The 15,687-nt window shown below is 37.3% G+C and overlaps 1 protein-coding gene across 3 annotated transcripts in view; it reads left to right on the top strand.

Moving 5' to 3' along the window:
• The window catches only part of LOC122802714, a 265,703-nt gene that overhangs the window by 164,801 nt on the left and 85,215 nt on the right, over positions 1–15,687 (top strand). For all 3 annotated transcript variants that reach the window (XM_044072468.1, XM_044072467.1, XM_044072469.1), the window contains exon 6: positions 8,929–9,047. In XM_044072468.1, coding sequence (XP_043928403.1) covers positions 8,929–9,047 — 119 coding nt within the window. The remainder of the gene's footprint in view (positions 1–8,928; positions 9,048–15,687) is intronic.

Raw genomic sequence — 15,687 nt, 5'->3', positions numbered from 1 at the left:
CTAAATCCATGTTGAGTGTTTGCTAGTAGGTTATTTTGAAGGAGATGGTTAAGTAGTTGTTTGTGTATACATTTTTCCATGATTTTAGCTAGTGGAGATAATAGTGCTATTGGGCGGTAGTTAGAGAGGTCAGTGGATTTGCCTCCTTTATGTAAGGGTATGATGTGTGATATCTTCCAGATTGCTGGAAAATCACTTTCTTTTATGGATCTGTTTATTAGGATCGAAACAGGGTAGGCTATAGCTTTTGCTGCTACCTGAAGGAATTCAGCAGGAAGCTTATCTGCTGAGGGGGTAGTGGGTTTAAGTTTTTGTAAGAGAGATTGTATGTAGGAGGTGGGTATGGGTTGAAGTTGAAGGAAAGGAATGACGCTGTTGGTGTTACTTAAGATCAGTTGGGAAGCATCAGGGGATAAATGGCTTGCTAGTGTTTGTATGGAAGTAGTAAAGAAGCTATTGAAGTTATTGGCTATTAAAGAGGGATTATCAGGGTCTAGATTCTGTGGGTTAGGTGTTACTATTTTACCTGGGGTAAGTAGATGATTGATAGTAGACCAGAACCTTTTGGTTCTTTTTGTGGATTGCTGAAGTTCTACATAGTAGTTCTTTTTGTCTGAAATAATAGCATTTTTGGTTTTGTTTCTCAGCTCTCTAAAGGTTTGATAGTCTGTTGGGTTTCTAGAGGAGCCATTTCTTCCAAGATTTATTTTAAGCCTGATCTTTTGTTTAGTATTAGAGGTAAGCCAGGGTGCTGTTCTGGTCTTTATTCTAATGGTACGACTTGGGGCATGGTGGTTTAGGATTGTAAGGAATGCTGAGTTGAAATATTCTATGGCTTTGTTGAGAGAGAGGTGCTTTAGAGGGGTCCAATTGTATTGTGAGAGTTCTGTTTGAAATCTTTGGGGATTAAATTGTTTCTTTGAATATAGTGTTCTATGTGAGGTAGGTAAGTTTTGATGAGTTTTAGCTCTAATGACATATGTGAGGGAGTGATCGCTAAGGTCATCAGGAAGGATGCCAGTTTTGTAGCTTTGTGAGGGGAGTTTGTAAGAACCCAGTCTAAGGTGGTTTCTTTTTGCTTGTTTTATTTATTCTAGTGGCACTATCAATTAGTTGTTTGAAACCAAAAGGTTTAAATGGGAAGTAGGGTTAGCATTGTTACAAGATTTCCAGTCAATGTTAAAGTCTCCAAGAAGTAGTGTTTCTTGGGGAGGTAATTTGAGAGTTGTTCAAGAAGTTGTTCTAATGTTGGGATATTATTTCCTGGAGGCAGATAAGCACAAATGATGTTTATTGATTTAGTAGTATTAATTTGAACTCTAGAGCAGATTATTTCGACATTATTGTTTTGGGTAAGAGCAAGGTCAAGAAGAGTAAGCTTCAGGTTAGATTTATATAGGATAGCTACTCCACCTCCTTTCTTGGAGGTGCGATCAAGTCTAACAATGTTATATCCAGGTGGGGTAATTTCAGTATCTTTAATAGATGGTTTTAGCCAGGTTTCTGATAAGCATAGAATGTCAAAGTTGTGTACTTCTAGTAGGGCGTGTATTTGACTAACTTTATTACAGATACTGCGATATTTAGGTGGGCCAAGGATAGTATGTTTGTAGTTATAGTTGATGGAGTAAGGAGAGCTTTTATATGGTGACTGTGTGTTTCAGTAGTTGTAGGTTGAGGGCCTGGATTGGGGTGTATGTCACCGTCCTGAAGTAGATGGAGTAGTAGACCATAGTTTTTGGATATGTGTTTTAGAGATGTGTCAAATACTTTCTTTGATTTAGTTTTTAGTAGTTTACAATGAAATAGTCTATGGTATTTGGGAAGTAGATATATGGTTTGTGATGAGGTAGGTAAATAGGATGAAGGTAGGTATGTTGTAGGTGTACTAGTATGTTTTGAGGGAAGTGAGAGAGAAATAGTTAAGGAGTGTTCATAGGAGGTTAAGAAGTAGGTAGTAATGAGAAGGAATAATAGTAAGAAGGTGATAGGTAGTTTAAGTTGTGAGTGGAGGATAGTTGTAGACATGATAAGATAGTTGTATGTGAAGTAGGGTTTCCTGATATGTTGTAGAGGGTGTGTGGTGGGAGTAGGGGTAGAGTGGAAGGGGCTGTAATGGTATAGGACTTTAGTGAGATAGTGGTGGGTTGGTTAAAGTGGTATGTAGGTGTGACTAAGTGAAGGAAGTTACACAATCTGTGAGACTGTGAATTGGATAGGATAGCAGTAGTAGGAGGTGTGGCTTGTCGAAATATCAATGTAGGACCCTGGGGTGGGTGGGATATGGGGTAGGGTGGGAGTGCAGCGGGCACACAAAGTAGACCAGAGGAGAGTGGAAAAAGTATCAGGGAAGGAAGGGGGAATCAAGGCAAGAGAAAGTATCCTCGGGGGAGAGGATGAGACAGAGAGGTAAAGGAGGAAAAGGATTAGTATAAGGAGGGGAGAATAAAAGTGTAAGGCAGAAGTCAGTACTAATATCCCAAATAGGGATGAGAAAAGTATAACATCTAGTGGACAAAGTAGTAGTGCAGTAAGCAAACAAGGGAGCTACCAGGCGTGGAGCTGTACTAGAAGGGGGAGAGAGGATAGCCTATGTGGCCATCAGTTTTGTTCACCTTAACATCAAGAAATTCAATTTCATCAAAAGAATATTTAAAAGTAAATCTTAAAAAATCTGTAGACTGATGTAGGAACTCTATAAACTGCATAAGACTCTCAACTGACCCCCTCCACAACAAATAAATAACGTTAACAAATCTTACATACCATAAGATGTGTTCAGAGAAGCCCTCAGCTTGAAATAATATGTCTCTCTCCCATTGTACCAGTACAAGGTTGGCGTAGCTGTTGGCACAAGCTGTGCCCATTGCCACGCCAACCTTTTGTGCATAAAACTGATCTTCAAACAAAAAGACATTCTTTTCTAAAACCAGTTCTAAAAGGGCACAAATTAAATTGATCTTGTCCTCAGTAAAATAATGGTTGACATGCATACATTTCCTGACATTTTCTGTATCCCAAGTATTGGGGATCACAGTAAAGAGTGACTCTACATCCATTGTCACTAAAAGATAATCAGCACTGAAATCAGAAGTAGCCAAATATAATCTTTGTAAGAAGGTCCTAGTATCTTTTAGGACAGTGTCACAAGTGTCCAACAGAGAATGCAAATTCTTTTCAATGTAAATAGAAAGTGGCTCGGTTACCCAACCTTTCCCAGACTCCACTACTAATGTTAACACTGGAGTCAGACCTAGGGCTATCACTTCTTTTCAACTGCAGAGCCCTTTTCCTATCAGGGACAGGTCACAGAATCGAGGGAGGAAGGGCAGACTCTATCGCCTCCCAAGTACAGAAATGAATGTGAACCTAACAGGCCAACGGAAAAGGAGGTAAACAGTTAAGTTTTTAATATTTCCTCTGTACAGCTTACTGCTGCACAGTTAGCATTGCGCATTGGTGGCAGAGTTAGATTTTTATGCACTTTGGGTAAGCCATAAATGATCGGTGTAAGTGGTTGCTGTACCTCAAAATGTTTAAACAACTTATTATCGATCATACCCATCATAAGCAGATCAAAAATAAGGAAGGAAACCTTCTCGGTCATACCATAAACAACAGTTTTAGAAATACAGACATAGGTGGTGTCATCACACAACAATTTCTGCATTTGTGTTTGATATAAGTCCTTGTCTAACACAACAATTCCACCACCCTTATCTGCTGGTCTAATCTCTAAGGATTTCAATTCTTGAGTTCATTGAGGGATGCATATTCATCATTATTAAGATTGAAGTATCTCTTCTTTCTATTAGATTAAAATTCTCTTCTTATTTGCTTCTCACAAGTCTGAATAAAGGTCTCTATCTTGGCATTGGGTGGTGGGATGAAAGTGCTGGGTTTTCTAAAGGAAGCAGTGTCAGTGTTGACAGTGTCAGGTAGCATCGCTTTCAATGTAAGAGTCCTACCAAACAATCTAAGATCAGTTAAGACACTAGTTAGCTTGGCTTCTCTGGCAGGGACGAATGATAAACCTTTGTTCAGCAATGCTAACTGTGCAGCAGTAAGCTGTACAGAGTAAATATTAAAAACTAAACTGTTTACCTCCTTTTCCGTTGGCCTGTTAGGTTCACATTCATTTCTGTACTTGGGAGGCGATAGAGTCTGCCCTTCCTCCCTCGATTCTGTGACCTGTCCTTGATAGGAAAAGGGCTCTGCAGTTGAAAAGAAGTGATAGCCCTAGGTCTGACTCCAGTGTTAACATTAGTAGTGGAGTCACCATTATCGTCAGAATGGGACTTCTTTTTTTTATGAAGATGTATCAGGGGTGCTACCTCAGCGGTACTGTGGTGGTGTGATAACTCAGCTGCGCTTCAGGTTGACTGAGCCAGTTCTGTGGAGTTGGCATTCGCAGATCCTCCCATTAAAGATACAGGCTGATTCAGAGATTCCCTGGTAGTTTCACACAAAGGATACGATGTTTGAGGTGCATCTTCCGAGTTCACGGCTGGTGGGGGGGTTACTTCTACCCCATGCAAAAAACGCTCCAGTAGTAAAATCCTTGATGTTGCGTTGCAATTTCTTTATTTTAGTGGACTGTAACCTCTTCTCATAAGCCAGGATGTTGTTACAGAGGTTATCAAGTTTGTCCAACATTGTCTGTGCCTCTATTTTTCTCAAAAAAGTTTGCTGTACTGGAGACAGCAATGAAAAATCTCTAGTTTATATACTTGTTCTGAAGGAAGAATACGAAGCCATATTTGTGTCAGATGTATAGGCAGTTAAGGTCTGATGCAGAGTATGAGTTTCCTCATTGCTTCTCACCTTTCTTTTAGTTTTCTTCCATAAAAGCTGTATTATACTTAAAATCCGCTATGTTTGTCTTCAGCTTGTATTGCTGTCGGGTTTATATTAGTACATCAAAGTATTACTGCTTTGAATGTACTAATATCGAACCCTTTGCATCGAACGCTGAATATATCGAAGCTGCAGAATATCGAATACTTTCCTAGGGAAAGTATTCAGTGGGCCGTTTCTGCAGCTTCGCTATTTCCTTGATTGTGGAGCGAAGGTTATGGACCGGGTTAAGGTAAGTGTGTGAATGAAGGTGAGTGTGTGATAGGGACCTTAGGGTTAGGGAGTAGGTAAGGTGAGTCTGCGATAGGGACTTTAGGGTTAGAGAATGGGTAAGGTGAGTGTGCGGTAGTTACAGACCATAGGGTTATGGTTGGGTTAAGGTAAGTGGATAGCCAGTAGTGTATGTATGGTTTAGTGTAGGGTTTTGTGAAGAGTATGTGTGTAGATTATATATTTTGGTGTGCTTGTGTTGTGTGTATGTTTGTTGGAACAGCAATTTTTTTCCCTGGGAAAAATATCACTGTTCTGAGTGTTTGATGTTGTGGTGTTTCGAGTGAAATGGTAGATATTAGAACATTCGATGTAGTAATACTTCAGTGTTCTAATATAAACCCTTGCTGTCTAACAGCTCCTCTTCAGTCTTTGTTATCTTCACATTTATAGAGGAAAAAAGTTGTTTTTGTTGTCCTATAAAAAGCTGTTTCCTAATGTGACTGCAGAGTTCATTGATTTCTTTGATTAGTCTTTTTTAATATTGTCTCATTCTATACATATCTGAAGAATATGTATTTGTGACTTTAATCCTTCCATGTTTAAACCTGATTTCAGTGTCATTAGATTCATTGAACAAAGTACTTATTGCATTAAAAACACAGAGTCGTTTGGAAATTATTTATAACTTCTTAAGTTTGCTCAGTGTTAAAATGTTAGTGTACATTCATTCTGATGCCCTCAAATGTTAGCTTTTCAACCATTTGTTTCAGTTCTCTTGCATATTCTTGACATTCATTGTTACCAGAGAATTAAATAAACCGCTATATTTACATTTCTCTAACTTAACTGCCTTCTGGAATAGGTGTGTTTCCACCACATTTAGTGAATCAGATGTATCTCATTGTTATTTAAGGGAGCCAAAATCTACATGTGGTTCACCATGTGTAAGTCCATGAAACATTGATGCGAAGTATTCATTTAGACTTTGTTGAAAAAGGCTTATCTTATTACGTCTTAGTAAGTGTAGAAAATCTTCCTATGAATCCACATTAAAACCAGGGTCCATATATAAAATAAAAAAAAAAATAGTAAAGCACAATCCAGAACCAGCAGGTATGTAGGAATATCATAGCATAGTTTTATTTGTTTAAACATGTACTGCTCTTGGCAGTGTATCATACATTAAAATAATTAGCACCTGGTTAAAGTAATCAGTTAAACAATCATTGCCTAAAAATAAGTCTTTTAAGACAATATTACATTTTAAAATGTAATATACTTCTTTATTTATACATTTGCATTTATAGTCTATCTTATATGAGGCAAGTGAACTTTGCAACATCACCATGATAGCGCCAAACTTATTTCTCTGATTTAGTTTTCTACGGGTTACCTTCACACTGTCGAATGCTCTTGTGGTTGACAAAGTGAAGTGCATGCACAATTGGTCAAGAGCATTTTTGATTGTGTGCATGTATGGTTGAATGGTTTATGCATTAAAAAAGGGAAGATTAGCTGTGGAAGGTAAGTGTGGGTCTGTGGTGTTAATCCCAAAATGTTTGGATATACTGAAAGATTCAGCTTTAGAGGGGCGGGAGTGTGTGTGCAAGTGTTTATGGTTAAATTAAGGGCTATTTATGAGGATAGAGTTGGTGCTGTGTATGTGTGTTGCTCTTTGTGGTGTACGTCTCAGTGTCTTGTGTAGTGTTAATGAAAATGTCTTTCTAATGTAAAGTGTAAAGTTGAGGTTAGGGGAGGGGCCAGGTTAGGGTTAGCATGGATTAGTAAATTGGTGCAGGGGATTGCAAAGTCACTTTTCAGACAAATTAGATCTGAATTTAGTGGTAGGGTTTTGCTTCACTGATTGTAAAAGGTAGCTGTTTGTTTTCCTTTGATCTTTTTTTGTTTTCAGTGTTTTGGATTTTTGATAAGTTAATTTTTCAAACTTCTGTCATCGATTTTAAATTGTGATCAGTCATAGTATAATCCTTTGTATACGTCTTGTATTTGTGCACATGTAGCTTGAATCTCTTTGTAGCATTTTCCTACATTTACAACCCCACATAGGCACGGCACCACATGTATAACTCCAGTAATTTTATGGCTGTATATTCCCTTATGTGTAAGTCTCCTTCTATTATTATTGTCCATCTGTTTATTCTCAAAAGTAGTACTGATCCTCCCTCAGAAAAAAAGTTAACAAATTGTGAATATAGCAAGAAATGTAAACACCTGAGTACAAAGTAAGGTATACAGGACCAGCAGGAGTATAAACATTTTTATCACTGTTGCTCTCTGATTCTGGTCCAAAGCCTGTATCCTCTACTTCTGAATCCAAGTTTACATTTACTTGATAAAATTCTGTAGGAGCTCTTTCTGGACTCTTCCAGTGTTAGAAGTGATGTGGCTACCCAAGTAAGTAGTAATTTTATGATCCCACCCTAAGGGAAACTGAACTTACAGTGCTTTTGATATGGAAAACGATTGACAGCAGTAACCTCAGTTTTTTGTCACAGTTATCTTGTAATGTGCCATCTCCCCAACTTCCTACAGCAAACCAAACATCTTATCCAAATCTCCCATTTCTGTGCTGCACCTTACACCATCATTTACTTCTCTGTGCTCCATAAATCCTACATCAGTTCTACCCTCTTAAGTTTTCTCTCTTTAGTATTTCATATTTCCTAGACTGTCTTACCTTCTTGCTGTATCTGTTGCTTTAATTCTCTCCACAGACCAGTGTTTATTTCCATGAATGCAGTGTTTGCTCCTTAAAATTTTGTGCATACTGTTTATAACCTTATTTATCATTGTGTTGCATTGTTTGATCGGGTCTATATTATATCATTGAACGCTTAAAAAAGCGAACGCTGATTGATCGACCTAATTTAAGCGAAAGCTTACAATCTCGAACTGTCAGATCAGCGATTTTTTTCCCAGGAAAAAATCGCTGATCCAAAACACATACACACAACACAAGCACACCAAACAAACAGAAATCCACACACATACACCTAAAATCTGATATCTAACCCTACACTAAACTATGCACACACCACTAACTACCCACTTACCTTAACCCAAACCCTAACCCTAAGGTCCGTCACTATTGCACACTCACCTCACTCGCTCCCTAACCCTAACTCACTTAAATCCGCCCTAACCCTCATGTCCACTCAATCGCACACACACCTAACCCGAGCCCTAACCCTAACTCACCTAAATCACCCTAACACTCACATCCACACAATCGCACACTTACCTGAATCCGACCGGTAACTTTCTACCATAACACTGAAAATACCGAAGCAACAGAAACGGACAACCGAATTCTTTCCCTAGGAAAAAATTCGAGTTTCTGCTGCTTCGATATTTTGTAGTTTTGCAAAAATATGTTTGATCAATCAACGTTCGCTTTTTTAAGCGTTTGAGGATATACTATAGACCCGTTTGATCATGTTATTATATAACACCCCCCTCTAATTCTGATGCATTATTTGATCGTGTTATTTTATATACCCCCTTAATTCTGATGCATTAAAAAAGTTTCCCTTTCCTGGTAAACTGTGGTCCTTATGCAACCTACCAGCTACACTTTGTCAGAAGACCTGTTAGCAATCCCTCCTTATTTAACTTTCATATACATTAAGACATTTGTATTGACTTTGATCCTAGATGTTTTATGCAGTGCATTATGTTATATACTAATAGTTTCTTGCAATGCATTTAAGCATTACATATGGAGTAACACTGCCTTGTAATGTGTTGGAGCATTCCAGAGAAAATTACATTAAAAAATATGAGTCCATCACGTATAGTTGCTGTGAATAATGATCACTCTTCTTTGCTTTCTTTCAGAGTACTTCAGCTATGTTTCCAAACTAAACCAGCTTGTCGTTTTGAGCCAGCAGTTAGAAGATGATGTGCAACATTTAGGGAGCCACAAATATATAGCCCATCAGCTGTCAATCCTGTATGTAAGTGGCTGTCTTATTTTGTGTAGCTCTTTGGTGGTTGGAGGCAACAGGGAGAAAATCTGAACAGGTACAGAAAAAATCAAAGCAAAGGACCTCTTAAATTAGAAAACATGAGACATGCTGAGAATACCTTTGAGTTCAAGACATTTTTGATGTGAATTTCTTCAACTGGAAGTGTTATTTAAGCTGAGAAAATGAAGACAGATATTCCAGACAGAGATGTTGTTTTGTTCTTTTAGGTTTTTTCACGTATTTAAATAAGTTTACGAGTTCACTAGTCACCTGCACATCTGTTCACTTGGCAGCACTACCTAGTTAAATTACTTGCTGTGAGACAGACAACATGTAAGTAGAGAGAGGGAATTAAACCCACTATAGAAGAAGGAAGATCATCCTTAGATGCTCATAGACGTAGTATAGAAATGTCAACAAATAAACAAAAAACAAGCAAAGTCTCTTAGCTTTTTCTCTCCACCAAGCGTCACTTCCCTTTGAGCAGACAGTTTATTTATTTTTTACTAGCTGGTTGAAATACAAATAAAGTTTTTATACTGGGCTGCATTCCTTGCCTGACGTTTGATTTCATTTTTTCATTTTTTAAAAGTGAGATTTGCATTTTTTTAAAGTGTGATTTACTTTTTTATTTACTGTTTTTATTTTTTTACTGTGTTTATTGGAGTGTACTTATTGCTAGATGTAGAGTTTTTGCCTGGCTTTAATGACAGCCTTAACATTATCTGTTCATTGAGGTGGTGTAAGTGAACCCCCCACCCACCCTCCTCCATCAGGCTATTAAGTTCTTTCATTCCCCTAGGCTCCACTCCTTCCTGACCAGAGAGGTCTTTTACATTTTTATTAGCTTTTTGAAAACAAACAAGGTTTTCTTATTGGGTTGCATTCCTTGCTGGACATTTGATTTCCTGTTTTAAGTGCGAGTGACAGTTTTTACTGTATTCATTGAAGTGTACTTTTCAGTTTTCTCATTTCTGATGAAGTTCTTACAATGAAAGAAGGAAAATGCTCAAAAACACTTGTTCTGCGTGTTTCTTTTGCTTAGCTAATTTGTTATGAAGTTTGTTTTGTAATAGTTCTTTAGTAGCTTCTCCTTTTGTGTGTGGTGTTTTTATTGTACAGTCTATCTGTTATTGCACTATGCAGTAGCTAATGGGAATGGAAGCTTTAAAAATATAATGTTCTAATCCCACTAAGTGTGGCATAGCACAGTAAAGCATAACAAGCATACTATTTTGCACCAAGTAGTAACACGTGGGATTGCATTATACTAGTAGGTTTTCAACTTTGCCATACTTTGCCCTATTTCTGATCCATAAGAACAAGAGGGTGTAGGACTAGGAGCTGCAGTGCACCACTGTCACATTATGGTATAAGACCTACTTATGCATAGTTATGTTAATGTTGTCAAATGTTTGCCTCCCCTCCACAAAACCACATTCATCCATATCTATCAATTTTGGAATTGCCTTCACCATTCTTTTTGCTATTATAGACATAAACACATTATAATCATGGTTTAGAATTGAAATGGGTATTTGTGAAGCTGGATCTGATGGGTCTTTACCATCTTTGGGTAATACAGCCATCATACCTTTCTTCCAGGATGTTGGTGGTTTTCCTCCTTATAAAGTACAGTTAAAAAACTTACAAATCTTTATCAATTTCTTCCCTCCTAGCTTCCAAACTTCCACAGGAATAGCATTTCTTCTTGAAGACTTTCCTGTAGATTGGTAATATATCTCCATTTTTATCTCATCTCCTCCTATCCTAACTGTTAATAATCGAGCCTCATTTTTCTCTAACTTTGGCATATTTAATTCTTTCAATAATTATTTCCATTTGTACTTTTTCCTTGATTTCCATATTTCTCTGTTTTATACATATTTTCATAAAGTTTCTGAAATATTTCTAATACCTCTGGAGTGTCTCTGGTTATTTTTCATGTTATAGGCTCACTAAGCTTGGCAACAACCCTCTCTGCTTTCTGTTGCCTGAGCCGTAGTGCCAAAAGGTTTAGTGCTCTGGAGTTAATATCAAAAAACAGTTGCTTAACAGCAATCTTTCTATACTCATACTTATTAGAGAGGTAGTCCATTATTTTCTGTTAAGCATTCTGCAGTTACACCTCTTCTTATTCTGCAAGATTCCTCATATTCTGCAATACTTTAACCTTTGTCACTCTCTCTAAATAATTCTTGTTACTTCATAACCATATCTCTTTTTTTATGTCTACTTTTTTATACTCTCCTTTCATTTTGTCCCACTCTGTAGCTATATTTGCTGAGGAAATGTCTATCTTCCTTAATAACTCTCAAATAATTTCCACTACCCATTCCTTAAAATCATCTCTGTTTAATAAAAGCACCAGTGTCTCATTTTTATTTCATTACTCTGCATTTTTATTTTAGTTATTAGTGACGTGTGGTCTGAAATAGTTATTGGATGCATATCAAAACTTTGAATTAAATGCACCTGTTCCTGTGAAATATAATTTCTGTGTAGCCTAGCCCAGATTTTGTACCTTGGGGAATATTATGTAAATTTTCTCTGAGCTCCTACTGCTGAATTCACATCTTCCATACCAAATATTTTCATAAATGTCTTCAAAAATCTATCCTCTTTTTTATATTTTCCCTTCTAGGCATCCCCATATATATCCTCACTGTTGCAAATCAAATTCCAGTTCCCACCTATAAGTAATATTCCCTGATGAAAGCTGATTATTTCTCCCAGAATTTTTTTAAGTGCTATTATAATACTTTTAGGTATAAATACATACCAACATAATTCTCCTTCCTTGCCAGTAGCCCCTTACTACTGCAAATCTATTATTGACTTTTTTCCCTTCTTCTATCACTGTTGGAGCGCCTCTAGCAATTAACATAAGTACTCCCCTTTTCCTTTTTTCCAGATATTTTGCTGAATAACCATCCTGAAATCCTTTCTTTATCAAATTCACATGTTCATTTCTTTCCAAATGTGTCTCCTGTAGCACTGCTATTTCCACTCTGCATTTCTTAATATAGTTCACTATTCTTTCTTTTTTGTAGATACCTGTGAGATCATTCACATTTAAAGCTAATATGGAAAGTGTTGCCATTATGATAAGAAGTTACTATTCCCTCCGGTTCTGTATTAACAGCTTTTTTAAAATGTCTAGTTTCAGCTTTTGTGTTACATGCATGCAGTAGTGTTTGGCAGGTTGAACTTTTATACAGTTGTTTCTTGTCATATCCATGTGAACTTATGCCACATATTATAAGACATTTTGTTTTAATGAAAACCTTTAAAAAACAGACCCACAGAATAGCCCATAACCTATTAACTTAATACAGACACACAAAATTATGTACATCTTCAAATAATGAAGTTTAACCCTACTAGTAGAACAGTTGTCCCAGACTGACAGTTTCACTCATAGGATTTAATTGACCTGTAGTTAAGGTTATCCATACTAATACGCATGGTACAGCCTATGCTGTCTGTTTTTGTCTTATCATTATTCCTCCTAGATGTTGAAAACCACTTGAATGCTTTCAGAAAACATTATCTTTTAACCACTGAAAAAAAAGGTATTCTGTTTTTAATGCCCCCTATCAGCTTGTCTCCATTGAAATATGAGATCCAGATACACAGTTGCTTCCAGCTACAAGCTTCTCATGTTGCACTGTGAACATTTAATTGCCAAAGAAAATAATTTCTGTACATTCAGTATTCTCTTATTTACTTGCTTCCACTTAAAAATGTTGTTAGATCAAGCCAAGAGCAGTAATCCAGTCATTCCCCTATGCAAAAGTAAGAAAAAACATTATCAATTTTACCTATATTACAATCTGTATATTTTTACAAACCATTCCTCACCTCAGCTACCTAAAATTACAGCCTATTATTTTAAACATGCTTTTATCCAAACTTTCTTCTCTTTTTTTACATTGAAGTGCCTACATTTCTTAAAACTAAACAAGAAAAAAGAAAGAAGATGGAAAAAAGGGTACCCATTTACTTTAGTATCCCTGTAACACACAAAAATAACTACAAATGCTTTACTATATAACATGTAGTATATGTCATGTTTTATAAAAATACTGTTAAGAATAAAAATTGTTTTACTTACAGTTGCCCATTTCCTTCCTCCTACCCAATCCTTAATGTTCTTCCAAACATTAATGACATGAAGAGGGACGGTGCAGTGGTGCAGCAGTAGCATTGTCGTCTCACAGCAAGAGGTTCTCTGGTTTGATTCTCGGCTGGAGTGCCTTCTGTGTGGAGTCTGCATGTCCTCCCTGCATTCATGTGGGTTTCCTCCGGGTGCTTCGGTTTCCTTCCGTGTCAGAAAGACATGCGTCTGGAACATTTCTCCCCAAGCCTCCATTGAAAATTGGCTTCATTCCAAGTCGAACAGTCCCATTAAACAAATGTCAAATAAATAAATATTCTTTGGAGTCCCCTACAAGTTTAACAAAGTGAAAAAAGTCCAATATTTCCAGTTTTTCTTGTTCAGTCATATTTCACAAATGTGATTGATGCTTTGCAATCCCACATTTATTCATTACTTTCCAAGGTGCCACATTTATTCATTAATTTCAAAGTTGCTGGTTTTGTTCCGGTTGATTTCCATCTTCCATTACCACTCTCTGGTTCATTTTCAGTGTACTCCTGGTTCTTTTAGTAAACTCCTGTGCTTTTCTCTGTCTCTCAAGCATTTTCCTTTGGAACATTGGAAATGGTTTCACTGTCAAAGTCTTTCTATGAGCTTTATTATCAGAAGACTAAGATGCAGAGTCACCTTCTGTTTGACACCTCTCTTTTTTGTTGGACAAACTTTTGTATTTTCTTTTTAGCATGTTCTGCATCAAAAATGGCTTTGATTCTCCAGTAAAAAAAATCTGAAGATAGCTGGATACAGCAGCTTGAATCTTGCACCTGCTTCTTGACATTCCCTGATTGCTGGAATAAATTTACTCCTCCTCTGTCTGATGTACAGTGAGTAATCATTGTCCACAAATACTCTGTCTCCATCTTTTAGTACTTTGTCCTTCTGCCACGGTATTATCAGAATCAACTCTTTCTGCTGGTAGGACTGCACATTTACTATTAGAGGACTTGGCTGCTTCCTCATGGCCAGGTTTGAGCATACATACGATGTGCCCTTTCAGTTAACAGCAACTGCTGTGGAGTACCAGTCCATTTGCTTATTTATGCTTTCATAAAATTACTACAGCCTGTTCCTTCCAGTTTCTATGGTACAAGAAAAAATTTCAGGTTTTCCCTATGTGCTCTGTCCTCTAATGCTACCTTTTTTTGAAGCATTTCTTGAGCAGTCTCATATTCAGCCAGCCTTTTTTCCAATTTAACCTCTGATTTTTGCAGTTTTATCAGCTCATCTGAATATCTGTTTAAAGCTTCTTTCATCTTTTTCCAGTCTTTTGTTATTTGGGTCGATATACTCATTCACTGTTTTGTTTACTTTAATAATCTCTAAGCACATTTGACTTATTTTCCCTCTAGATTACTGGAAGTCATATCTTTCACCAAAGCTGGAACTTATACTGCTTTTTGCAGAACAGTTGCAGGATTCTACCCAGCCATTGTTTTTTTTCTCCTCTTTTGTGGTTGATTTTCTTTCAGGTGCTCTAAATTTATTCTTTGCTGGCAACCAGGCAGTGCAGTTTCTATCCAGTAAGTAAAATATAGCCCAAAAGACAATTTCACTTTCTGAGTTTCTGTTTTCACACAGAGAGCTGAAATAAAGCTGTTAACTCAGTGTGCAGCCATCTTAGAAGTCCTAATTCACAAGGAATGTCTTGAGCAGACAGGAGTCCCCTAGTAATGGATAGGAAACCACCGTACAAGACCATGTTACCCAAATAACATCCCACTATAATCATGCTAAGGCTACAGAAGGAGCTATATAACTTATGACACAGTTAAATTAATATGACAAATGAGCTCTAAAGGTGGAAGGCCCCAAAGCAGTGTAATACCGCTTCATCAGCTTTGCAGAAGGAGAACAATTCCCATAACCAGAGGAAACAACCATGACTGTGTCAGTAGCTTGTATTAGTGACCCACAGGCCCAAAATAACAAAGAAATGCTGAAGATGAGAACAAACTCGTATATAAAAATGACAAGGAGAGAAAGAAGTTTTTATATTGACATGTCTCATGCAGTGCTCATTGCCAGCATTGGATGGTGCAGTGGTGCAGCGGTAGCATTGTTGCCTTGTGTGCGGAGTCTGCATGTCCTCCCTGCATTCCTTTGGGTTTCCTCCAGGTTCTCCGGTTTCCTTCCACGTTACGAAGACATGCGTTTGGAGAGTTTCTCCCCGGGCCTCCGCTTAAAATTGGCTCATTCCAAGTCGGACTTTCCTGGTTAATAAATGTTAGATAAATAAATAAATAGGAGTGTACATTATTCAAATCCAAGCAATTATGATCAGGAAGGAGAAAATATCTTTGTCAAGCACTGAATGTCAAGAACATACTCCTTTGTTACACATGTTGTGCAGATACCAGTGAGATAAACACCATTCAGTTCCAACAGTGATTTAGTTATCTACATGAAAAGAAAGGCAAAAATAAATAAATAAAACGTTTTGTGCCATTTCACCTCATTCCATCCATA

Source organism: Protopterus annectens, chromosome 5.part0 (assembly GCF_019279795.1).
Source record: "Protopterus annectens isolate FY-2018-M chromosome 5.part0, PAN1.0, whole genome shotgun sequence".
NCBI lineage: Eukaryota > Metazoa > Chordata > Ceratodontiformes > Protopteridae > Protopterus > Protopterus annectens.
This window is presented reverse-complemented; position numbering and strand designations above follow the sequence as displayed.